Consider the following 25,972-nt stretch of genomic DNA (forward strand, 5'->3'; position numbering starts at 1 on the left):
GAGAAACACTGTCTCAAAAAAATACACCAAACAAACAAACAAACAAAACCCCATTAATCTGTTTAACTCAATAATAGATTTAGGCAAGTCAAAAGCCAATCTGTTTAAAAGATACCAGGGTATGTTGGTTCATACCTGCAATCCTAGCACTTGGGAGACAGAGGCAAGAAGATTGCTGAATTCACAGCCGGCTTGGGCTGTAGAGCAAGACCTGTTTCAATCAACAAAACACACAACAACAACCCCCACCTATTTAAAGAGATGCACACAGGGAAGTCTCCCCACATCTGTGCTTTCTCTTCCCACCCTCTTTTCTTCTGTGGGTAACTGTTTCAGTTAATTTCTCGTGTATCTTTCCAGTCCGCCCCATGTTAATGTGCCACTTTCTCTCACTCTGTGTGAACCGTGGGCCACGGGCACACTTTGTACACTTTTCCTTGTCACTTGCCTGGGAGAGCATTCCTATTCCGAGTGTTTGTTTGGTTTGTTGTTGTGCATAGAGAAAGTAAGTATATTCTTGCCTCCAGTTGGTTTGTGGCCAGTCCCAAACACTTCCCCAGCTCCCTGTGCTTCCCTTCTTAGTCAGGAGACACTGGTGGGCCTGGAAGCCAAGCAGTCAGAATCACTAAGTGAGCTGATCGCCCTTCGAGAAGCCCTGGAATCAAGTCGCCTAGCAGGAGAGTTACTGAAGCAGGAGCAAGAGGAAGTGGCTGCAGCCTTGGCCAGGGTACGTGGCCACCTCACTCGCTGGAAAGTTGTGTTCCTAGAAAAGGGGCTGGAATCACTAGTCTGCTTCTGGGTCCTCTCCCTCCCAACATGCCACACCCTCTGCATTGAAATTCAGTTTGTTTTTTCAAGTATAAATCTGGTTGTTAGTCTCTTAAAACCATCCAGTGCGGCTGGAGATGGCTCCGTAGTGAAGAGTGCACTGACTGCTCTTGCAGAGACTCTGAGGCCATTTCCCAGCACCCACACCAGGTGACTCACAACTGCCTGTAACTCCAGGGGAATCTGACATCCTGTTCTGGAGTTCGTAGGCACTGCACGCATATTTGTACATTTATTCATTCATTCATGAGAAAATAGACAAAGATACATACACACATATACACACGATTTTAAGATATAAATATATAAATCTTAAAAAACATATCAATATATGAAAACTTTAATGGCTTGTCAACTCTAGTACCACATTCAACACCTCTTGCATCTGCCTTAAACCATTTGTGGCCTGCCTTCCCAAGCCCACCCTCACTCCAGGTGTCCTTTGCTCTTGCCACAGAGCATCAGCTGAGGTCAAGTTATCTCCTTCCTGACACTGATACATTGTACACACCTCCCTTTCACCTTGGCCCAAGAACCAGCTCCCTGCCTGTGTTCCATAACAGCTCCTCTCCCTAACTGAACTGATGCCCTCTTTGAGTTCTCAGTTGCCTTACCATTTCTATAGTATCATGACAACTGTAGGTGTTTGCATGGCTTTCTGTGTTTTATGCTGTAGCCACCTGTTTCATGAATGAATAAATAAATGAATGAAAAACGTGTTTTAGAATGCAAGGGAGGAAATGGAGTGATAGCTTACCATTAAAAAAGTGGGTATTGAGAGTGTGTTTGGTTTACTCTTCCAAGGAAACTCGAAGCAGGAAACACTTCACCCTCTTGTTTTTAGGCAGAACAGTCCATTGTGGAGCTATCGAGTTCGGAGAACAGCCTGAAGGCAGAGGTAGCTGATCTCCGAGCTGCCGCTGTCAAGCTTGGGGCCTTAAATGAGGCCTTGGCTTTAGATAAAGTTGCGCTGAACCAGCAGCTTCTCCAGGTGAGCAAAGGTGTGATTCCCAGGCCAGGGCTGGTGGGACAGTCCTCAGTGGGTTAGTCGAAGGCAGGTCAGCCTCCAGTTGTAGCTGAAATGAGCAAGAGAAGTTTGCAGTGCAGAGGTGAGCAAAGGATTAGACTTTAGCACTATAATGGCCCTACCCCAACCCCCGGCCCCGCCCCACCTGCAGCAACCTTTAAGCATTGGATAAATTACCAGGATAGGGTCAGACCATGTCCCAGGAAGGGAGACTAAGTATTTCGTGCTATTGGGTGAGGCACATGTACTGAATAGCCCAAATTACCCCCAAACCATCACCATTGGTTAGATATTTCACCTGTCATTTCAGTAGAGAAAACTTCTCCTGAGATCCAGAAATGTTTCTGTTTCCTTATTGATTGGTTGGTTTTTTGTTGTTGTTGTTTTGAGACAGTGTCTCATGCTGCCAAGACTGTCCCCTGATCCTCCATCACCTCCCAAGGCTGGGATTATAGCAAGTCCTACCACCTGGTATTACTCTGAATCCTCTGAGAACAAGATTTTGCCTTTCTTTTTTATCTCTGTCCCAGCGTCAGGGCCAGCTGGTGCCTAGAATGTAGACACCGGATTGAATGGGTGGATCCTCTCTTCTATTCACCCGTAGGTGGGTTTCTGTCAGAAGCAGAGGGGAATTTTAACCATTGACCTTTGATGCCCTGCACTCCCTTCTCTTTCTGGCCAGTAGTTGGAGCAGGAGAACCAGTCTATGTGCAGCAGAGTGGAGGCCGCAGAGCAGTTGAGAAGTGCTTTGCAGGTGGACCTGGCAGAGGCCGAAAGGAGCAGGGAAGCCCTGTGGGAAGAGAAGACTCACCTGGAGACTCAGCTGCGGAAGGCAGAGGAGACAGGCGCTGAGCTACAGGCAGAACTCAGGGGCGCCCGAGAAGAGAAGGAAGAACTTAAAGAGAAGTTAAATGAGGTGAGAGGCCATTGCCAGTGTCACTTGTTAGCAGAAAGGACTCGGACGTGGCATGAGTATTCTTCCTGTTATCTTAAGGAGTTCCTATGGAAGTCCTTCACTGACCTCACATCCTAGTCCTCAATGGGTTTCCTGAATTCTCTGCTCTCACTTCATATGCAGTTCGAGCATGTATAGTTTTCATGCTATAATTACTTGTCTGTATAACAAAAATTAAAAAATTGTATTTTAAAACAGCCTATGTATTAAAAATCAGTTTGCATTATTTACTTACTTATTTTGGTCATTTGAGAGAAAATCTAACTCTAGCCCTATATGGCCTGGACTTCACTGTGTAGACCAGGCTGTCCTCAACTTACAGTGTTCCTCCTGCCTCTGCCTCCTGAGTGCTGAGATTACAGCTGTCGTCTACAGCTATACAGTGTTGTGGACACTGTCTGTCTCTCTGTTTCTTTTCGAGGTGGGGTCTACCTATGTTTTTTTGACTCACAGCTTGAGAGGATATGATCCGTCAAAGTGGGGGAAGCATGGTGGCTGATGTCTGTGGTGGCCAGAGTTTGCAGCAAGAGACACTGTCTCAAAACAACAACAAAAAAACCCAACCAATCAATAAGGAAAGAAGCAGAGATACTGCTTGCTTGCATCATAGTCACCAGGAGGCAGAGGAAGGGGATCGAGGTCCCGCTGGGCTTTCTTCCCTGTTTGGTGATCTTTAACTCCAGCTCAGGAGCCGTCATCTCAGGTGGCTTGCCTTTCTCGTTCATCCTCACAGACACACAGAGGTGTGTCTCCTCGGTGATTCTTAGTCACGAAGTTGACAATGAGGATCAATCGTGACAGTTGTACCTTTCCCTACCAAGCCTCTCACTGCCCTGATGCTTAGAGTATGCCACTCTTAGAGTCCCTTCCCAGGCTGCTGGTCACTTTCTTGTCAAATGTATGTGAGTCCTGCTGGCCTCGGCACAGTGTCTTGCCCACAGGAGAGCTTCTTTTCTGGCCTGGGGACTTTCAGTTGATCAAGGAAATAAATAAATAAATGCCAGTGAGTCAGCAATGCCTGGAGCTCACAGGGCTGAGTTTGGGATCTGAAGACCCCCTGGGCCTGACTTGCTGGGAGCAGCTCTGGAGTAAGACTCCTGGGATTCTGCCTTACTCTGCGTCTCATCAGCTTCTCTCCCTCAGGCACATCACCAGCAAGAAGCAGCTACAGCTCAGCTACAGCAGCTGCATCAGGATGCAGAAAGGCAGGAAGAAGCACTGGCCAGGGCAGGCCAGGAGAAGGAAGCCCTAGTACGGGAGAGGGCAGCTCTTGAGGTTCGCCTGCAGGCTGTGGAGCGGGACCGACAGGACCTCGCCGAACAAGTTCTGGGGCTTAGGTACGGTCCATACTTTAGTTCAACCAAGCACAGAGAGCTTTGCAAGGCCAAGAGTAGCCAAGCTAAGCTCCCTGTTCTAAATGAGTTGTAGACATGCCACTTCCCTGGGTAACCTGTACTTACAACCTAGTCCCTCTTGAGAAAGTGTAAGGGGCTTGATGGGTTAGAACTCTTCCTGATTCCTAAATCTCATAGGTCAGCCAAGGAGCAACTGGAGGGCAATCTGTTTGAGGCCCAACAGCAAAATTCTGTGATACAGGTCACCAAGAGTCAGCTGGAGGTCCAGATTCAAACTATTATTCAAGCCAAGGAAGTAATTCAAGGTGAGCGCCTGGCTGGGATGGGGCACACTGCGTTCCAGGGAGAGGGTAACAGCCCAGAAAGCAAAGGGAAGCTTTCTGCAGCCAGACTCAGGCCTCCAAGGTGGAAACTGCTCATGAGATGGGTGGGCAGGGAGATTATTAGCTAGACAGCGTGGACAGAAGCTCAGAGGTGGTCTCGCCCGGTATCTTAGGAGAAGTGAAATGCCTGAAGCTGGAATTGGATACTGAGCGGAGCCATGCAGAGCAGGAGCGGGATGCAGTCGCCAGGCAGCTAGCCCAAGCTGAGCAAGAGGGGCAAGCAGCTCTGGAGCGACAGAAGGTGGCCCACGAGGAGGAGGTGAACAGGCTCCAAGAGAAATGGGTAGGTGGTGGATGTGGTTGGGGACTAGGAGAGGCAGACATGGCCACCGTTCAGTGAGTCTGCCACCTGCTGCCTCTTGTTCCAGTGATTGCTGCTTAGAAGAATGAGTGTGTGTGTGTGTGTGTGTGTGTGTGTGTGTGTGTGTGTGTGTGTGTGTGTGTGCTGCTTGCTTGCTTGCTTGCTTGCTTGCTTGCTTGCTTGCTTGCTTGCTTGCTTGCTTGTGTGTCTGAAGAATTAAGTATGGAGCCTAGGAGCAGACCTGGCAGAGCACAGTCATAGTCTGAGCATTTAGGAGGCAGTAGACTTGTGAGTTCAAGGCTACCTGTGTTACAAAGGAATACCATTTCCCAAAAGCTAGGAGACTCCCAGGCATGGTAGCACATGCCTTTTTTTTTTTTTTTTTAAGATTTATTCATTTATTATATATAAATACACTGTAGCTGTCTTCAGAGACACCAGAAGGGGGCATCAGATCTCTTTACCACCATGTGAGCCACCATGTGGTTGCTGGGAATTGAACTCAGGACCTTTGGAAGAGTAGTGCTCTTAACCGCTGAGCCATCTCTCCAGCCCAGCACATGGCTTTTAATCCCAGCACTCAGGAGGCAGAGTCAGGTAGATCTCTGTGACTTTGAGGCCAGCTTAGTCTATAGAGCAGAGCAAGTTCCAGGACAGCCAGGACTGGAACTGTCTGGTGGAAAAAAAAAAGAATTGTTTCTTCTGCCTTCTAATTACTTAGTTAAGTTTCTTGTTTTTATTTTAATTTTATACACATGTAGATTTACTGTTATGCTTTTGGGACCTGAGGAACTACAGTAGTTACACTCCTAAGGAGTCCCATGGTGTTTACATGGACAAGTGCTTCCTATCAGTGTCACTCTGAATAAGGCAGAATCAGGCACCAGAGAACACAGCACACATCCTGTAAAACCCTTTTCTAACTGGGTGTAGTGGCAGTGCACACTTTTAATTCTGACACTTCATAAGCCGAGGCAGATGGATGTCTATGAGTTCAGTGCCAACCTGATCTACTTAATGAGTTCCAGGATTACATAATGAGACCCTCTCTAAACATTTATTTAATTTAAGAAAGTTAGAAAAGAGCAGTATGGGGCTGGGGATTTAATTCAGTGGTAGAGCGCTTACCTAGGAAGCGCAAGGCCCTGGGTTCGGTCCCCAGCTCCGGAAAAAAAAAAAAAAAAAGAAAGAAAAGAGCAGTATGTCTGTGTAGAAAAGGAAAGAGAGAAGGGACCACCGTGATCCAAGTGTGACCATGACAGTCACTCCTTCCAGGGAATCTGAGGCCATTAACCCATCAGTCAACAGGTTTATAATCTTTTACTTTGGGGCTTTCAGTAGGTATCATCCCTGAATTTTGGTAGAGAAAATAAATGCTTTGTGGACGCATCTCAACAAGTATTTTCAAATACCTGTTATCATCTAGGCACAAAATTCTAAAAATGGGCAAATTTTTGGCTGCCATCTTGCCAGAAAACTCATCATAAAACATGGTCAAGGGGCTAGAGAGATCAGTGGTTAAGAGAGTCTGCTCTTGGCCAGGAAACCGGGAAGGGGAATAACAATCGAAATGTAAATAAGAAATACCCAATTTAATAAAGATGGAAAAGAAAAAAAAAAAAAAGAGAGAGAAAAGAGAGTCTGCTCTTCAGAGGACCTGAGCTGGTCCTTAGCGCCCACCTCAGGTGATTCACAGTTGCCTTTACAGCCTTCCCCTGGCCTCTGTGCCCATACATACATATGTGGCACACATATACACATAAATAAAAATAAATACTCAAAAGCAAAATAATCTATGGTCTTAAGTTGGTTCTCTCCCTCCAGTATGGGTTCTGGAGATAGGACTCAGGTCATCAAACTGATGTAGCAGTTGCTTTTACTTCCTGAGCCATCTTGCTGGCCCAGAATGTAGCACATTTTTTTTTTCTTTTTTTCGGAGCTGGGGACTGAACCCAGGGCCTTGCGCTTGCTAGGCAAGCGCTCTACCACTGAGCTAAATCCCCAACCCCAGAATGTAGTACTTTTAATAGCAAAATATTTTGCTTGCTTATAGGCTAATAGCAGTGATGGACTATTTCTTCCTGTTTTGACATCACAGATTCAGCTCTCTGGTGGCCATACATTTAGATGGAGCAAACAGCTTGATTTTCTTCTTTTTATAGTTGACTTTTTGACCCTGAAGGTTTAGTGTTTATGATCGTTGCATGGTTCACAATTTTATTTTATTTTAGTTTAGTTTAGTTTAGTTTTGGTTTGTTTTTTCGAGACAAGGTTTCTTTGTGCAGCCCTGGCTGCCCTAGAACTCATTCTTTAGACCAAGCTGGCCTCAAATTCAGATCCGCCTGCCTCTGCCTCAAGTGCTGGGATTAAAGGCGTGCCCTCCACTCCCAGCTTATACATTTTTTAAAATAATATTTTTTAAATCTCAAATGACTTTTAAATTTTAGCGAGACAGAGATTTAAACCTCCCTGCAGAAATGACTCACCAGGCTTAGAGCAGTGCCTAAGTCACAGTGAGACAGTGAAGAGATTTGAATCCAGACAAGCTCCCCTGCCTCCTCTTCTCACTCACTGGTTTCTCCTTCCATGATCAGGAGAAGGAGCGTGCCTTGCTGCAGCAGAAGCTGGATAAGACCCTGGAAACCCTAGAAAGGGAGAGAACAGAGCTGGAAATGAAGCTGAGAGAGCAGCATACAGAAACGGAAGCTCTCCGTGCACAGAGGGAAGAGGAACGAACCCAGGCTGACAGCGCTCTGTACCAAGTAAGCAGCTTGGCGTGTTGGACCCTGTGATCTCTGAATGCCCAGTCTCTTACCCCTTACTCTTCCATTCCTAAGAGCAGGGCTTACGAGGGGCTTCCTGAAGAATGTAGCTACCGCCCTGCTGCTTGTGAGGAGACTAGCATACAGTTAGCTGCAAGCAGGCAGTATGTCATACTTCCTGAGGGAGGGCCAGCATTGACCACATCCTGTCAGCTTACGAACCAGTGGCAGTCTTTGCACTTCCTGACCTAAGTTAATGGTCTGAGACTTTCCTTTGCCCTCCGCCTCTCATCCTATTGTTGGAAGAACTTAGAGCTGATTGATGTGCCTATGGCCTCCTGGGTGAACATGATAACCCAGAGCCATGAAGCCCTTGCCCTTCCTGCCCTTCCACAGATGCAGCTAGAAACAGAGAAGGAGAGAGTATCCCTCCTAGAGACGCTGCTACAGACCCAGAAGGAGCTGGCAGATGCTAGCCAACAGCTGGAAAGGCTGAGGCAGGACATGAAGGTTCAGAAGTTAAAGGAGCAGGTATGGAGGGTAGTCCTGGGTCTGATCCTTCTGCTTCCACCACCCAAATGGAGGGCTTGTAGGTGTGGACCATAACACCTTGTTTTAAGTATTGTTAGGGACCAAACCTTGGGGCTTCTTGAATGCAAGAAGGAACCAGTTTGTAATTACTTTTAATCACATTCGTTTATTTACTCTGTGTGCATGTGTAGCATGCATGTGATGTGCAAATGGCATGGCATGTGTATGGAATTCAACTTGTAGGAGTTGGTTCTTGTCGTCTACCATCTAGGACCCTGAACTGACCTCGGGTCATCACACTTGGCAGCAAGCACCTTACGCATTTAGGGTAGTTTGTTTTTTTTTTTTTTTTTTTTTTTTTTTTTTTTTTTTTTTTTGGTTCTTTTTTTTCGGAGCTGGGGACCGAACCCAGGGCCTTGCGCTTCCTAGGTAAGCGCTCTACCACTGAGCTAAATCCCCAGCCCCTTAGGGTAGTTTTGAAGGGCATGTTGGGCACAGGATTTCATTGTCATAGGGTCCTGAAACAGATGGACAGAGACTTGGATAAAAGAAGGTACATGGCTGTCTTTAGTGTGATAAACTTGGGGTGAGTACAGAAGAAAGGAGAGAATGACAGGACCCCTCTTTAGCCATAGGAACTTGGGGTTTGTTTTGAGGCCAGTAGAAAACTGGTGAATGGTATTTTAAGCACAGGAGAGACACGTGATTTTTTTTATTTTTAAGATTTATTTATTTTCATTTATATGAATACACTGTAACTGTCTTCAGGCACACCAGAAGAGGGCATCAGATCCCATTACAGATGGTTGTGAGCCACCATGTGGGTGCTGGGAATTGAACTCAGGGCCTCTGGAAGAGTGGTCAGTGCTCTTAACTTCTGAGCCATCTCTCCAGTCCCAGATTTATTTTTATGTTATATTTATATGTATTTTGCCTGCATGTATGTATATATACCATGTTCATGCCTGGTATGTGCAGAGGCCAGAAGAAGATGTCATATCCCCTGGAACTGGAGTTACTGACATTTCAAGCCACCATGTGTGTGCTGGGAACTGAACTTGGGTATTCTGAAGAAGCAAAGAGTAGCAAGTGCTATTTCTTTATCTCCCATCATGCATGATTTTATATATTTCTGTATACATATTTTATTTTTAATTATTGTTATCTTTTTGTGGTTCTAGAGAACAAACCTGGAGCCTTATATATGTTAAGCAAGTGTTCAGCTACTAAATTACAATGCCACCCCAGAATATCTTTTTCTTTCGAGGCAGGGTCTCTCTGTTAAGGGTCTTCCACATGCCTCTGCTACCCTAGAGCTGGGATTATAGGCATGCCTCCTCATGCCTGACCAGGATCTCTTTTAATGCAGTACTTGACCAAGTGGAAGTGTGTGTGTGTGTGTGTGTCTGTGTGTCTGTGTGTGTGTCTGTGTGTGTGTGTGTGTCTGTGTGTGTTTATGCAATTAAGTGGAGAGAGGGATCTGTTCAGAGAGGGATCTGTTCAGGAAGCTGCTAATTGGTCTAGGTAAGGGATAGTTACCAACTTTAGGGCTTGTCCAGAAATGTTGTCTGAACCCATGCAGGCACATGGAAGGAGGGGAAATGGGGTCTGGGAATAGAGGGAGAAAGAGTATGCACTGCTAGTTCCTGCCTCAGCTTCTGTCAACTCAGTAGGAACAAACATCAACTGTTCACACAGGAAGGCTTTCAGCAGCCAGCTCCTGTGGAGCTTCTCTGTGCTCACCAATTCCTCTTTCTGTAGGAGACCACTGGCATGCTGCAGGCCCAGCTTCGGGGGGCACAGCAAGAGCTGAAGGAGGCAATCCAGCAGCACAGGGACGACCTTGCTGCCTTCCAGAAGGACAAGATAGACCTGCAGAAGCAGGTACCTTCGCCCCACAGCCCTTCCCTATGTAGCCAATCCTTCCTACTCCCTTCTACAGACAGGGGACCTGAGTCCTGCTTCTTGAGCCAGGGAGAACAGAGATAGGCCAGAAATAAGTGCAGAGTTGAAGGGTGTTCAGAGCTGAGCACGTATCTGTGAAAGTTCTGGGATTGTATTACTAGCCTTTATCCACACATTCTGCCAGTGGCCAATTGAAAATGTTGGGAAGACATTTTAGTGTAATGTATAGACCTTTTTTGGTTCTCTAAATAGTATATAATAACCGTTCAGGTAGCATTCCCATTTCATTAGGTAGTGTTTACATCATATTAGGTTTGATAAGTAATATGGAGATGGTTTAAAATGCATAGGAGAATGTGAATAGGTTTTATTCAATGACTGTACTGAAGAGGCGGACTGTCGAGTCTGAAGTCAGTTTAAGTTGCACAGTGGAATTCTGTCTCTAAAACAAGGACAGGCTCGGAAGGTGGCTCAGTTGATAAAGTATCAACAGGTGTACGTGTGAGATCCGAGTTGAGACTCTCAGCCCCACATGAAAATGTGGGTGTGATGCCATGTGCTGACACACGGGCTGAAGAGGCAGACAGGAAGGTCTCTAGAGCTCACTGGCTGACTGGTCTTGCTGAAAGTAAACTCTGGGCTTAAGGAGAAAGAGAAGCCCTGCCTCAAAAAAGGAAAAAAAGGTTAGAGTGTGATAGATGAGGACACACATTAACCTCTGACCCCCCCCCATGCGTGCATGCATGCACACCCACACACACTTAGAACCATATATACAGAACAGAGAACCCATTATGTGGTTTATATGAGCATCTGCAGATTTTTATTCCAGTGGAGATGTGTTATAGGACACTGCAGCCACTGCTTTCCATTTCTCTGGAGTGACGCTAAGTTGACTTTTCTAAAGCAAGCCAGTCTCGGTTGTTTGTCCTGTCCTCACCTTGCCATGTTTACCAAACAGCTTTTCCTTCCCATAGGCCTATAGCAGAGGATGCTCTGAGTTCTTGTTTAAAAGAAAAGTAGTATTTATGGTTGTGTGTGGCCACAATGGTCATGTCTGTCACTTTGCCTTTTGGGATAGTTGTATTCAACCAAGATTTTTACTTATGTCTGCATCTACATAGCATTTCTCATGCTATGAACAGAACAGGATGACCAAGAATAGGGTGTGTGGCTGGGCAGTGGTGGTGTACATCTGGGAGGCAGAGGCAGTGGTTCTCTGAGTTTGAGGCCAGCCTGGTCTACAGAGTGAGTTCCAGGACAGACAGGGCTACATAGAGAAACCCTGTCTTGAAGAATGAAACAAAACAAAACAAGAAAGTGTGTGTGTGTGTGTGTGTGTGTGTGTGTGTGTGTGTGTGTGTGTGAGTGTGTGTGCGCGCACATGTGCACACACGCTCACACATACATCATAGTGAGATAGTCAGAACTAACTCTACAAATTATCTACTGTTCTCCACAAACATGTCTTGGCATGTGTTCGAGTGTGTACACAAATAAATGAATAAACGTGTAAATGTAAAGAAAACAAAATAGTGTCAGGACTAGTGAAACCACAGAACTGTGGAGACAGCCCTGACTGGTACAGCTTACAGGAGCCTGAAGTTTCTTCCCTCTTGGCCTGTCTTTGCCCTCTCAGCCTCATGCTCGTCACCTTCCAGGTAGAAGACTTAACGTCTCAGCTGGTAACCCATAATGACTCCCAGAGGCTGGTGAAACAAGAGATTGAAGAGAAGGTGAGAGAGGCTCAGGAATGTAGCCGGATTCAGAAGGAACTGGAGAAAGAGAAAGCCAGGTAGGCTAGACAGCCAGAGGGGTGGCTTTTCCTTCTCACTGTGTCTCTGTCTCCACATTTCTCCACATGGCACTCTGGCATGGTCTGTGCATGGCTGTCTTGACCTCCAGGTCTTACTCCAGGGTATACATGTAGCCATCTGGAGTGGACATGGTCTCTACCTCAAATCTTATACTTGAGTCATTTAGTAACTAGAGAAGACCGTTGGCTGATGCACCACTGTCTGATGGCAGTGTGACTCCCACTTTAGTAGAATATATTCTGTAGGGAAGATAGTTCACGGTATGGAGGAAAGAAGCAAGGTGCAGAGGGAGAGGGAGAGGGGGACGGGGAGGGAGAGGGAGAGGGAGAGAGAGAGAGAGAGAGAGAGAGAGAGAGAGAGAGAGACAGACACTTGCTTTAGAAAGGTGTAGGGAAAGTCTTTCCCAGAAAGTTGAATTTAAACTGAATGCTAATTTGAGCATGATGGTGCACACCTTTAATTCCAGCACTCAGGAGGCAGAGGCAGTCAGATCTCTGAGGCTAACATGGTCTACACAGTGAGAAAGTGAGTGCCAGGGCAGCCAGCACTACACACAGGGAAACCCCGAAACAAACAAATACTAAGCTACACAGAGAAATCCTTAAATAAATAGATAATAGATAAACAAACACAGAGATAAACACTGAAATAAACAGGGCAGCCAGGGCGACCCAAAGGTATCCTGAAATAAAGAAGAAAACAAATGATTGATTGATTGATTGATTGATTGACATGAATGCTAGGGTTGGCGATATGGCTCAGCAGGTAAGGATGCTTGGTGCTGAGCCTGCCAATCTGAGTTTCACCTCCAGGAACCATGTAATGGAAGGAGAGACTCTATCCTGAAGATTGTCCTTTGGCCTCCATGTGCCCTACATACACAGAAGTAAATAAACTAAGTGCTGCAAGCTGAAACAGAGCACCCATGCAGAGAAAGAAAACTCTGCTCAGTAAGAGTAGATTTCATGCTTAGAAGTCCCGAGGCCGATGGAAGGCAGTACGCCCTGTATGGTGATGCCCAGAGAGTGGTATAGGTATTGTTTGCTATGTCCATAGCAAGGAATATTTAGCAGGAAACTACAAGGATTTCAAGTAAGGAAATCAGCATAGTCCAGTTTCTGCTGTGTTAGAAGGGACAGTAATGTCCTGAAGCACCTGGAGTGGGGTGAGCCCATTCAGAATGCCTGAGGAGTCTGAGAAGGGATGGGTCTTTTTGATAGTGACACCTGAGTCCTAAAGACAAGTCAGGAAGCTGGTGTAGCTGTCCAAGGGAGAGTTAGCAATACTGAGCCACCATAAGTAGTAGGGAAGAGAAGAAGAAAGGACCTGGAGACACATGGGCTTAAGACTCATGTGGGTCGGACGAAGTGGGATCTGAAATGGTATGGCTTCCATACTGTGACACTTGAGGAAGGAGCCTCTCAGAGAGCCAGGGGACAGAGTGAGAGATGATTGTGTGGGAAATTGGGGACTCAAAGGGTCGAGAGGTTTGGATGTAGTGAATTTGAAATGTGCGAGTATGTGTGTGGAGTTTATCAGAGAAGAATACATTCCTGCTGAAATGAGTCTCCATATGCATGACAATCCCACGAGCCCTTAGTAGGTGTTCAGTAAATAGAAGTTTTCCCCGTGAGCCTCTCATCACCACTGCTGTTCGTATTTAATACAGTCCGATGATTGGTGGGCGAAGCATGCTGTCTCACTCCCTGAGAGAATGACCTGCCTCTCTATCCTGTTTTCAGCCTGACTCTGTCACTGGTGGAAAAGGAAAAAAGACTCCTTGTTTTACAAGAAGCTGACTCTGTTCGACAGCGGGAGCTGGTCTCCTTGCGCCAGGACATCCAGGAGGCCCAGGAAGGGCAAAGAGAGCTCGGTGTACAGGTGCCCTACTAGGCCGAGTCCCATTTTCTGATGGGCTGCACTTAGAGAGGCTGAATGAATTGGTTCGTCCAAAGAATGGGAGAGATTGGGACCTCAGCATCCCTGGCTGTGGGGGATCCAGGGCTGGCAGCCAGGGCCTTGAGAACCTGACCCAGAGAATGTCCCTGTGGGGAGCCTGACATCCTGACCAGAGTTCACAGAGTGCCCATGTGGACCTGACTCATGCAGTCACTTGCAAATAGGCTTTATCTGATTGGCAAAGTGCAGCAGGAAGAAGTTGGAGGGTATCAAAAAATACCCAGCAAGAGGACTTCCGTACTCAGTTTGCTCACAGTGAGACCTGAACCTGGCAAGATGGAGTTAGGAAGGAGAGAAAAGGAACCATAGACACTGGCAGGGGCACAGGTCGGCCTGCTCATCTTCATGCAGTCTCACTAGCTCTATCAGTTTCAGAGCAGAGTTCAGTCACAGCCGGGGCTGTCTGCTGTCTACCTAGGAACCCTAGTTGTCAGAACAACTCATTTCAGGGTCTGTCCTACTTGCTACAGAGCTGAGCCTGCCCGACTTCTTCCCACCTTGCCAAGTGGGGTCAGGTGTGGGAGGACCAAGGAGAGGGTGCCACTGCTCAGGAGTCTCCTTCCTCCTGGCAGGTGGAGCTCCTGAGGCAGGAGGTGAAGGAAAAGGAGGCTGACTTTGTGGCCCGGGAAGCACAGTTGCTGGAGGAGTTGGAGGCCTCACGGATTGCAGAGCGGCAAGTGCGAGCGTCTCTGTGGGCCCAGGAAGCCAAGGCAGCCCAACTGCAGCTGCAGCTGCGCAGCACTGAGGCCCAGCTAGAGGCGCTGGTTGCAGAACAGCAGCCAGAGAACCAGGCGCAGGCACAGCTGAGGAGCCTCTACTCTGTCCTGCAGCAGGCCCTGGGGTCTGCATGTGAGAGGCGGCCTGAGCTGAGGGGTGGAGGTGACTCTGTTCCTACTCCGTGGGGCTCTGATCCAGGTGAGGAAGCCATCTTGTGGGGCATAACTGGGGGAAGGGAGGGGACTGTAGCTCCTCTTATGAAATAGCATCAAGGCTAAGGCCATAGGTGCTGTAACTGGTCCAGGTGAGTTTGAACCCAAGTCTGTTTGGTAGTAAGTCAGTCACCTAACTTCTCTGAACTTGATTTTTCTTGACCATAAAATGAAAGTGTTGAAAGTCCATCTTAGGACCTTTCTAAGGAGATTACAAACTTAAAGAGTCAACCGTGGGCCAACTGCCTGCACCCCCAGCACTCAGGACACTGTAGGTTCTAAGCTCCACCAGTCTGAAGCACATGTGAGTTGCTGGGCATGATGGAACTTGCTTCGAGTGAGAGCTGCGACAGGAGGTTTAAGAGTGCAGAGTCTTCCTCAAGTATATAGTAAATTCCAGGCCAGCGCAAGCTACATAAATCCTGTCTTTTTAAAAAAATAAAAATAAAAAATAAGCTGGGCAGTGGTGGCGCTCACCTTTAATCTCAGCACTCAGGAGGCAGAGGCAGGTGGATCTCTGAGTTTGAGACCAGCCTGGTCTATAGAGTGAGTTTCAGGACAGCCTGGGCTACCCAGAGAAACCCTGTCTTGGAGAAAAACATAAATGAGCAAATAAAATAAAAAAGATAAAAAAATTTTGCAACTTACATTTGAAAGCATAGCAGCCTGTGGGCCGCGTTATCCAATGGGAAGTGTGGATGAGCCAGAGAAGGGATGCTCTGGAGAGGGAGCTGGTGGGACTGCCAAGACCCCGTCGGGAGGAAGGGGTGACTGCTGCTTATTGTGGCAGCCCGGTGAGGAGAGTTTCCCCTTTTCTTCAGATCAGAACGGAGCTTCGAGACTCTTAAAAAGAGGGCCCCTCCTGACTGCACTGTCAGCTGAGGCTGTGGCACTGGCTCTCCAGAAGCTTCATCAGGACTTGTGGAAGGCTCAGCAGGCCCGGGTAGGTCCTGTCTTCCTTCCTTCTCCTGTAGAGCTGAGACAGACTTGTGATGGAGGAAGATGGGCCACAGGACAGTCACCCTGAGCTCTGCACCTCTGTCACTTACTGTCCTGCAGATAGGACAGGGCATTTGGATTTCCTGGGCCCTGTTTTCTCTTGGGAAGTAGGGCAGATAATGTGTCCCCTTCCTCCGCCACCCCCACCATCACACACTACTTCATGCCCCTGATGCTGTGAGTGTGAATCTTGAAGTTGCCCTGTGAACTGTAAACCTTCAACACATGTGGGTTTTGTTTTGTGTCATTTCCTCTCATTCATGAATGTGTTCTTAGTATCAGACCCTCTGAGAAAAGTCAAGTAAACTGGGGAATATGGAATCACTATTTATAAGAACATTCTAGGCTTAAGACTGAACTTACTCCACCTTACCATGCACCTGTCAGTACTGAGCTGCCTGTGCACCAGCCACTCAGCTGGTGACACAGAAACATAAAGACCCAACCTGCCTTCAAGAAGCCCTTCCAAGGTGGAGCCCAAAGTGCACTCTGCTAGTGGAACTGATAAGCCATTGGTTCCGACATAGCTAGAGCATGGTTGGAACTGGGAGGGAGTGTCAGGAGAAGAGGCAACTGGTCTAAACTGTGAGTGAGGTAGGCTATGGGGAGGGAAGGACTATGCCCTGTAATAGGACACTGAACAGTTATTTCAAAAGAAATTATCCAGGCGTGGTCACAGCACTTAGGAGGCTGAGGCAGGATGATTAAGAATTTGAGACCAGCCTAAGTTTATTGAGACCACATCCCACCCCCATCCCAAAATTTAAAGACTTGGGCAGATAACCAGGTATGGGACCTTGAGTGTCTGTAATCCCCGTGCTTAGAATGTAGAGGCAAGATGATCAGGAGTTCAAGGCCAGCCTCGGCTACATGAGACTAAAATAACAACACATAGGCCCAAGGGCCCCAGTGCCCATCAGGCTTACCTTCCCCCCAGGGAACTAAATGCATGAGAATTTGGAGGGGTTCTCAACCTGTGGGTCTCTGTCCCTTTAGGATTTCAGTGACTGACCCCTCCACAGGGACTGGGAAAACACAGACATTTATATTACAATTCATAACAGTAACAAAATCACAATTATAAAGTAACAACAGATATAATTCATGGTTGGGGTCACTACTGCATGAGGAAAGTGTTATAGCATCAGGAAGGTTTAGAGTCGGGTCATAACGGCAAGGGCTACAGAGAAGGGACAGAGGTTGAGCTCCTGTGGGACAACTGTGTGAAGAACAGGAGCTCACCCCACCTTCCCTTTCCCAGGATGACCTAAGGGACCAGGTCCAGAAGCTGGTGCAGCGCCTGACTGACACGGAGGCCCAGAAGAGCCAGGTCCACTCGGAGCTGCAAGACCTGCAGAGACAGCTCTCACAGAGCCAGGAAGGTGAGGTGCGCAGGTGGGCACAGGAGTGGGAGACGAGATAAGACACCCAGAAAGGATAGGACCTCTTCAACTCCTTTACCGCATTCCTTTAGCTCCTGTGGCCATCAAGGAAGGAGCTGGAAGGAACAGGTTCCGTAAACTGAGAGAAGTTGTTGCCTAGCCTGCTGTTAGTCTCTGCATTTTTAAAATTGCACACTTTTTATTTATTTTTATTAGAGTGTGTGTGTGTGTGTGTGTGCGTGTGTGTGTGTGTGTGTGTGTGTGTGTGTGTGTGTGTATGTGTATGCATGCGCGCCATGGCACACATGAAGGTCAGAGGGCAATTTGTTGACATCAGTTTCTTCTTCCACCTCCCAGGTTCCCGGGGGATCCCACTGTGGTAGTCAGAGCTTTTCCCCTCCCGAGCCAACTCATCAGCCCAGACAGGAGGTTTTATTTATTTACTTTTTTGCTAAAGCACAAATCCTAGCAACCCCAGTTCAGAACTGTCAGAACCTAGATTTGTGTTTCTTTTGTCATTTCTCCATGGTTTTTATCATCTCCCATTTTACTCTCTAAATTAGCCTTTGAGGACAGGGTAATTATAAACTTACTGTAAAAAAGGCCTGGAAGGAAGTGGGGAAGAACCTGCTGTCATATGCTGGGGGTGGGGGTGGGGGTGTCAGGGGGTGGTGGCCACTGGAAAGGAGAGGAGTTCTGTTGCAGAAGGAAAGAGGTCAACCTGGGTGGGTTTGAGCCTTTCTTTTGTCATTCGAGGGTTCCCTGAGACCCTTACAGACAGCTGGCTCTGACGCATCTTCAGGCTTGAGTGTTTCTAGGAACTTCCCACAATCTTAGATAGTTTGGGGCTAGGTGGGCTGGCTACCAGCTAACTGTCCTGGAGAACTGATGTGTCAGGTGAGGACGGGTTAGGATGATTAGCAGGCTGGGCCGGGCCAAGGCTGGCAGCAAACACAGGTGTGAGGCTGGACGTGGCTGCTGGCAGGTAGGGATGGTACAGGGCGAGGGGTGTAACTCTCTCCTCCTGGCTGCACCCGCCTCCGCCTGCACCTGTGCTCTTCCACCTGTGACCATGCACCTGACTCCTCCAACGCCTCTGTTCTTTTAAAGAGAAATCCAAGTGGGAAGGGAAACAGAACTCCCTGGAGTCTGAGCTAAGGGACTTGCACGAGACCATGGCATCCTTACAGAGCCGCCTACGGCAGGCAGAGCTACAAAAAATGGAAGCTCAGGTAAAGTGCTGGTCTAGGGAAGGGCGCCTGGGGAGAACTGCTTAGACATGTCTGTTGTCAAGGTCATGGTGAACCTTCTCTATTTTTTTCTGAATTGGTTGAAACTTGTTCCTTGGTCTACAAGATCAGGATCTAGAATGCCTCTTTGCACCAGGCTATCTCCCCTGGGCACAGGAGCTTTGGAAGGTGGTAGGGGTGCTCTTTTATGGGGATCACTGTAAGTGGAATACATTACTTCTTCAGTACTTGTTAAGGCCTGGTCACTGCTGCTGCCATAGAAGAGGCCAGGGTTAGGGTAACAGTATCAAGAAAATAGTCTTGTTGGCAGTAGTGTGCACACCTTTAATCCTGATATCCGGGGAGGCAGAAGCAGACAGATCTATGAGTTTGGAGCCAGCCTGGTCTACAGAGCAAGACAGCCAGAGCTACACAGAGAAACTGTCTCAACCCCCACCCAACCCCCATAAAAAAGGAAATAATCTTGTCTTAAGATGTTTTGCCTCTGGTTTGCAGAATGATCGAGAATTGCTTCAGGCATCCAAGGAGAAGCTGTCTGCCCAGGTAGAGCATCTGCAAGCATGTGTGACAGAAGCCCGGGCTCAGGCAAGTGCAGCTGGTGTCCTGGAAGAAGATCTGCGAACGGCTCGTTCTGCGCTTAAACTGAAAAACGAGGAGATCGAGAGTGAACGGGAGCGAGCCCAGGCTTTGCAGGAGCAGGGTGAACTGAAGGTGGCTCAGGGGAAAGCCTTGCAGGAGAATCTAACCCTGCTGGCACAGACCCTGTCTAACAGAGAACGGGAGGTCGAGACGTTGCAGGCTGAGGTTCAGGAACTGGAAAAGCAGCGGGAAATGCAGAAGGCTGCTCTGGAGCTGCTCTCCCTGGACCTGAAGAAGCGCAGTCGGGAGGTAGACCTGCAACAGGAACAGATTCAGGAGCTAGAACAATGCAGGTCTGTCTTGGAACACCTTCCCATGGCCGTCCAAGAGCGGGAGCAGAAGCTGAGTGTGCAGCGGGACCAGATCAGAGAACTGGAGAATGACCGGGAGGCCCAGAGGACTGCCTTGGAACACCAGCTTCTGGACCTTGAGCAGAAGGCTCAAGTGATTGAGTCCCAGAGGGGACAGATTCAGGATCTGAAAAAGCAACTGGGGACACTGGAGTGCCTGGCCCTGGAACTGGAGGAAAGCCATCGCAAAGTGGAGGGCCAGCAGAAGGTGATCACAGAACTGGAGGGCCAGAGGGAACTGCAGAGGGTGGCTCTAACCCACCTCACACTGGACCTGGAAGAACGGAGCCAGGAGCTGCAGACACAAAGCAGCCAGCTCCATGAGCTGGAGAACCATAGCACCCGTCTGGCAAAAGAGCTGCAGGAGAGGGACCAGGAGGTGATGTCTCAACGCCAGCAGATTGAGGAGCTACAAAAGCAGAAAGAACAGCTGACTCAGGACCTAGAGAGGAAAGGCCAAGAGCTGGTGCTGCAGAAGGAAAGGATTCAGGTTCTGGAAGATCAGAGGACGCTGCAGACCAAGATCTTAGAAGAGGACCTAGAACAGATCAAGCATTCCCTGAGAGAACGTGGCCAGGAGCTGGCCTCTCAGTGGCAGCTGATGCAGGAGCGGGCAGAGGATGGAAAGAGCCCGAGTAAAGCCCAGCGAGGGAGCCTGGAGCATTTGAAGCTGATCCTGCGTGATAAGGAGAAGGAGGTGGAGTGCCAGCAGGAGCGCATCCAGGAACTTCAGGAGCACATGGGCCAGCTGGAACAGCAGCTCCAGGGGCTGCACAGGAAGGTGGGTGAGACGAGCCTGCTCCTGACCCATCGAGAGCAAGAGACGGCAACCCTGCAGCAGCGCCTCCAGGAAGCCAAGGAACAGGGGGAGCTGAGAGAGCAGGTGCTTCAGGGTCAGCTGGAGGAGGCGCAGAGAGCTCTGGCCCAGAGGGACCATGAACTAGAGGCCCTCCGGCAGGAACAGCAGCAGACCCGGGGCCAGGAGGAAAGCATGAAGCAGAAGACAAGTGCTCTGCAGGCCGCGCTGGAGCAGGCGCATGTGACACTGAAGGAGCGTCAGGGGGAGCTGGAAGAACACCGGGGACAGGTGCAAAGGCTCCAGGAAGAACTAATAGTAGAGGGACGGCAGGTACGGGCCCTGGAGGAGGTGTTGGGAGACCTAAGAGCGGAGTCTCGGGAACACGAGAAGACCGTGCTGGCCCTTCAGCAACGGTGTGCTGAACAGGCCCAGGAACATGAGGCAGAAGCCAGGACCCTGCAGGACAGCTGGCTGCAGGCCCAGGCCACACTCGCAGAACAGGAGCAAGAGCTAGAGGCTCTGCGAGCAGAAAACCAGTATTCCCGCCAACAGGAGGAGGCTGCATTTGGCCAGGCAGAGGCTCTTCAGGAGGCCCTCAGTAAAGCCCAAGCCACCCTGCAGGAGAAAGAGCAGAGGCTCCTTGAGCAGGCTGAATTGAGCTGCACTCTTGAGGCCAGCACTGCCACCTTGCAAGCTACACTGGACACCTGCCAGGCACGCGCCCGGCAGCTGGAAGAGGCCTTGAGGGTTCGGGAAGGTGAGATCCAGACCCAGGCTCTCCAACACCAGGAGGCTATGCAGCACCTCCAGCAGGAACTTTGCCAGAAGGAAGAAGATCTGAGGCAACAGGATGAGCAGAGGCAGCTACTAGAGAAGGCTGTGGCCCAGAGGAGTCAAGAAAATGGAATCCAGGAGAAGCAAAGTCTGGAGCAAGAGAAAGAAGAGGAAACACGGGGACTTCTTGAGAGCCTAAAGGAGCTACAGCTGACTGTAGCCCAAAAGGAAGAAGAGATTCTGATGCTGAGGGAGGCCCAGCAAAGGCAGAATCAGGAGGCCTCTTCCCCAAGCCACAGGTCCTTCCCAGCCGAGAAGCCATCTCTACAACTGCTCCTAGCGCAGCAGGATCTGGAGCGGCTGCAGAATGCCCTAAGGCAAACAGAGGCCAGGGAGATTGAATGGAGGGAGAAGGCTCAGGGCTTGGCCCTGTCCCTGGCCCAAAGCAAGGCCAGCATCAGCAGTCTGCAGGAGATAGCCATGTTCCTACAAGCCTCTGTCCTAGAGCGGGAATCAGAACAACAAAGACTGCAGGTGAGTCACCCTGAAGCAGAGGGAGGGCAGGGAACAAGGCCGTTAGCTGAGCTCAAGAGCTGCCTGCCTGTGGTACCTCAGAGCAGGAAAATTGAGACAGCGAGCGCCACACCTCAGAGCTAGCAGAGAAGATGAGCAGCTAGAGTCAGCCTCGTCCATGCCTGGTCGGAACTTCAGTGTGCTGTGGGGACACCCACGCCTCCAAGGGTGGGTACTAAACAGCTTCCTGGTAAAGGTGGTGGTTAAGGTTTGGTTGGAAGGGACTGGTAAGGAATTAGCCAGGTAGAGTGGGGGTAGGGCTTTCTTGGAGAAAGGAAACAAAGAGGAAGGGCCAAATGGAAGATCCATGAGGGAGGTTTAAGTCACCTGGGACATAGATGGTGTTGTCAAGAGAAGAGGACAGCAGAAGCCATGGCATTCGGGACTTCTAAGGACTGGGTCAGTAGTGGGAAGTAGATGGAAGATTTAGGGCAAGCTCAGGAAAACTGCTCAGGACAGCATGTGGAGCGACAGCAGACTTGGGCAAACCAAAGGGGGACTGACAGGTGCAGGGAGACTTCAAATGGCAGGTATGAATAAGGAAAGGACAGAGGCAGCACCAGGGTCCCACCCACTGAAATAAAGAAAAGTAGGCTTGAGGAACATGGGCTTGGTTCGGAAGTGGAGCGAGGCCCATGGAGCCGTGCAGGAGACATCTAGCAGGCAGTTGTGGGCCGGTGGGTGAGGAATGAAACCGATGCCATCCGCAGTGTGGAGCTCAGAAGACAGCTAGCGAGAGTTGGTTCTCTCCTCTCACTGTGTGGGTTCCTGGAATGGGACTCAGGTCATCAGCTCAGTGACAAGCATCTTCACCTACCAAGCCATCTTACTGTCCCTGGGACTCACGAATGTGGGCATGCGGGTACGTTATATATGAGGATCAGGGGCACTTGGCTTACTCCCCTCCCCAGACCCTACAGAAGCAGCTCTCAGAGACAGCGCTTTGTGGTGGGGGCCAGTTGTTTCATATTTTTGTTTTTCGAGACAGGGTTTCCCTGTGTAGCCCTGGCTGTCCTGGAACTCAGTCTATAGACCAGGCTGCCTCTGCCTCTCAAGTGCTGGGACTAAAGGTGTGCGACACTACTGCCTGGCTGTTGTTAGAGCACGTGTGCATGTCTCTCTGAGTGTGTGCTCCATGTCGTAGGTGCCTGTGGAGGGCAGAAGAGATCCCCGGAGCTGGACTTAGAGGTGGTTGTGAGCCAGGCCATGTGAGCGCTGGGAACCTCTCTTTACGTTTAGCATTTACACACTGTGAACAGTTTTATATGCTGGGTCCCATTGTTTTCATTTTAACCTCCCTCAGAGAAGGAACTGACCCTATGTTCATTTCAGGGTTGAAAAATGCCAGAGACCTGAACTTACCCAAAGTCAGACATCTGGTTGAAGTGGGTTAGCTCTGACAGTCTACAAGGACTCTGATGAGAACACTTGACTCATGCTTTTCCTGTGACCCTGTGCTGTACCACACACACAACATACCACACACATAACACAAACACCACACACAGCACATACACACACACAGCACATACACACGCACAACATACCACACACATAACGCAAACACCACACACACAGCACATACATACACACATAGCACACAAACACAAAACACAGACATACACCACACTTGCACACACAACACACACTTGCAGATCTGTCTCCCTTCTTGAGCATGGCTCGATTATGAAGAGGGTAGAGGATGAGACAACTTTGGACACAGTTTGGCACAGTGTGACTTTTGTCCTGTACCTTAGGAGGAGTTGGTACTCAGCAGACAGGCTCTGGAAGAGCAGCAGTCACGTGGCCCACACTCATCCAGCAGAGCAGACCAGGGGCCCAAAGCTGGACAGGACACAGAGCCCGGAGAGGTGAGTGGGGCCCAGTGGCATAGGGGGAGCCCTGTCAACCACTTGTCTTTTGGGAATGTGCCCTGAACCCAAACTGTCAGCTTGGTCCCTTTGCCCTCCAGCTCCTCTCCCCAGATGAGCATCATAGGTCTCCCCTGCAGGTAATAGAGGCTGAGCCCAGTCCTGGAGTGGGGGAGAAGGAACAGTTAAGACAGAGGCTTGAACGTCTGCAGCAAGCGGTGGCAGAGCTGGAAGTTGACCGGAGCAAGCTGCAGTGCCACAATGCGCAGCTGCGGACCACCTTGGAGCAGGTCAGTAACTTCCGCCGTCTCCCGCGGGGGCCGCATGGGCCTGTGTCTCCATTCCTCCTGCTGTTTCTGAATCACTTTTATTAAATTACAACTGTGCTTTGTCTATGGGTGCTTGGTCACCACCAGGGGTGGGGTAGTCATGACAGAGCTGGAACAGCCCACAAAGCTAGCCTCTGCTTCCAAGGCCTGAAGGCTAGCCTGCTTCCTCTGCCAGGAGCACTTGCACCCTACCGTATGCCCTCCCCAGCCCAGTCTTACTTCCTGTGTGGCTTCTAGCTCTTAATACTCAGCCTGCACTTGTGATTTCTCGATTGCATATTGGCAGGTGGAGCGAGAGCGGAGGAAGCTGAAGAGGGATTCTTTGCGTGCATCACGGGCAGGGTCGCTGGAGGCCAGAGAAACAATGAATTCATCCCCAACACAGCAGGTTTACCTGTTTTTCTTCCTGCCCTTACTTGCCTTAACTCCACCCTCTGTAGCGCATACCCCAGCACTCTTCTGTATAGAGACAGCCACTCTAGCTAATCCAGAGCCCTCCTGGCTTGTCTGCCCTAGTCTGCCCTTGTTCAGAAGGATTCCTACATAGGTAAGTGTGTTCTCAGGGATAGTGGGCCTGCGTTCTTAGTTCAGATCCACTCACTCCCAGACAAGTGTCTCAGGTTCACCTTGGGTGAACCAGAGTCCCTGGTGTCCAGGAGTTGTGTCATGCTTACCAGCTCTTGACATGCCCAGGAGTGGGATCACAGCTTTGCAGCTCGCTTAGAGCGCTTGGTTTTGAATTTACAAAGTTAGGGTTCTTGATAGCTCCTGGCATGAGGCCCGTTTTCAGGGAAAGTGTTTGGAGAGGTGTTTGCCCTTCTTAGCTATGGCTGCCTTAGGTCGGCATGCCCATCAGTATGGGAGGGAGAGACTGCTTCTAGACCTGAACATCTCCAGCTTCACCTCATTTCCCAAGAGCAGACACTGTCTTCCCTTTTATATCTTTGGCTCATAGCCCACGGCTGCCACAAAACAGATCCATTGTGAACCCTTATGTTAAATACAAAAGTTCCTCACAGAGGATGCTGCCCTTGTGCTGCTGTGGGTCCTCCTCAGCCTCCCCTAGCCCTGGAACGACGCCCTATTGAGCTTCAGTCTGAGCTCAGGTACCTCTGAGCTTCTGTCCCTCAGATGTTGCCTAGACCCCCAGAAGTAGGATGACAAGTTCAGCACTCCTAGGACCTGCCAAGTAGATAGACCCCTGGGACCCCAGCTGACCTTGGGGCAGAGGTGGGGTGCTGTGGATAGCCCAGGTAACAGGATCCATATCTGTTTTCTAGGATGGGAGAGGAAGTCAGAGGGGGTCCTCGGACAGCATGCTTATGGTTGAGCTTCAAAGAGAGGTATGTTCTGGGAGATTCCACTTTCTATTTCCCTTTCCCTCTCATCATGCAGGCAACAAGGCTCAGTGTCTGTTATGTGCTTGGCCCGGTGCCTCTCTCCAGCTGGAGAAAGGAAGTGGCTTTGGCATTCAGAGAACTTTCACCTTCATGGGAGGCAAACTGTGGTGCAGTTCCAACCCCACCTGGAGTGTGGGAAGAAGTCCAGGCCGGCCTCCATCCATACTTACAGAGGGGAAGAAGCAGGGTGTCTAGATCAGAGTGGACCAGGGAGCAGTGACTGGCCTCTGCCTCGGCTGTAGGCAGGCAGGACTTCCGACAGCACAGTAGGCAGAGTACCCAGACAGACTCCAGCAGGCCACCACACTCAGGGAGACGACATCAGTGCCTCCCTGCCTGCCTGGAGAGTCTTACCTAAGGTTCCCACCCTCTTCTTTCCCCACACCTTTCTCCCTCCACCTACCTCTGCCGAGGAGCCTTGAGAAGTGTAGAATTTGACTTCTGGGCCTCTCTCAGAAGTCAGCAGTTATTACTATCAGGGCTGGCTCTCGCACTTTGCCTGTTGGTTTTAATTTTGTTAGATTTATGAGATGCAATCCTGACTCAGCCTGGGGCAAGAGAAGCCCTTTCTTTTCCTAGTGCAGATCTGCTCCCTGCTGCCTCTGCCCTCAGTAGTTCTGTACAGTCCTGACTCTCCAGTCACTTCCCGCTGTCTGCTTACCTCACCGTGCAGCTGAGGCACACATGTTTAGTTGGTGATTCTCAACCTTTGCTGAAGGCTCGAGTACCCGGGCAGGAATTTTGAAAAAATGCCAATACTGGGGTTTCACACCATTCTAGTTAAGTCAGAATGTTTTCTTCCAAAGGTCTGATGGGACTTTTACTGTATTAAAGCGTCCCATATCTTGATTAGG

General features: G+C 49.4%; 1 protein-coding gene across 5 annotated transcripts in view; it reads left to right on the forward strand.

The window, feature by feature from the left end:
* Cep250 (centrosomal protein 250) overlaps positions 1-25,972 on the forward strand; it is a 45,044-nt gene that overhangs the window by 17,481 nt on the left and 1,591 nt on the right. For 2 of the 5 annotated variants that reach the window (NM_001427194.1, XM_087652321.1), the window contains 20 exon segments: positions 583-727; positions 1,673-1,819; positions 2,541-2,771; positions 3,954-4,147; positions 4,343-4,470; positions 4,662-4,831; positions 7,444-7,611; positions 8,008-8,142; positions 9,904-10,026; positions 11,709-11,842; positions 13,607-13,745; positions 14,396-14,738; positions 15,574-15,695; positions 17,013-17,133; positions 18,244-18,365; positions 18,879-21,479; positions 23,276-23,389; positions 23,530-23,679; positions 24,005-24,106; positions 24,999-25,061. In NM_001427194.1, the coding sequence (NP_001414123.1) occupies positions 583-727; positions 1,673-1,819; positions 2,541-2,771; positions 3,954-4,147; positions 4,343-4,470; positions 4,662-4,831; positions 7,444-7,611; positions 8,008-8,142; positions 9,904-10,026; positions 11,709-11,842; positions 13,607-13,745; positions 14,396-14,738; positions 15,574-15,695; positions 17,013-17,133; positions 18,244-18,365; positions 18,879-21,479; positions 23,276-23,389; positions 23,530-23,679; positions 24,005-24,106; positions 24,999-25,061 (5,452 nt within the window). 5 annotated transcript variants of the gene reach the window in all.

This window comes from Rattus norvegicus, chromosome 3, assembly GCF_021556685.1.
Source record: "Rattus norvegicus strain SHRSP/BbbUtx chromosome 3, alternate assembly SHRSP_T2T, whole genome shotgun sequence".
NCBI lineage: Eukaryota > Metazoa > Chordata > Mammalia > Rodentia > Muridae > Rattus > Rattus norvegicus.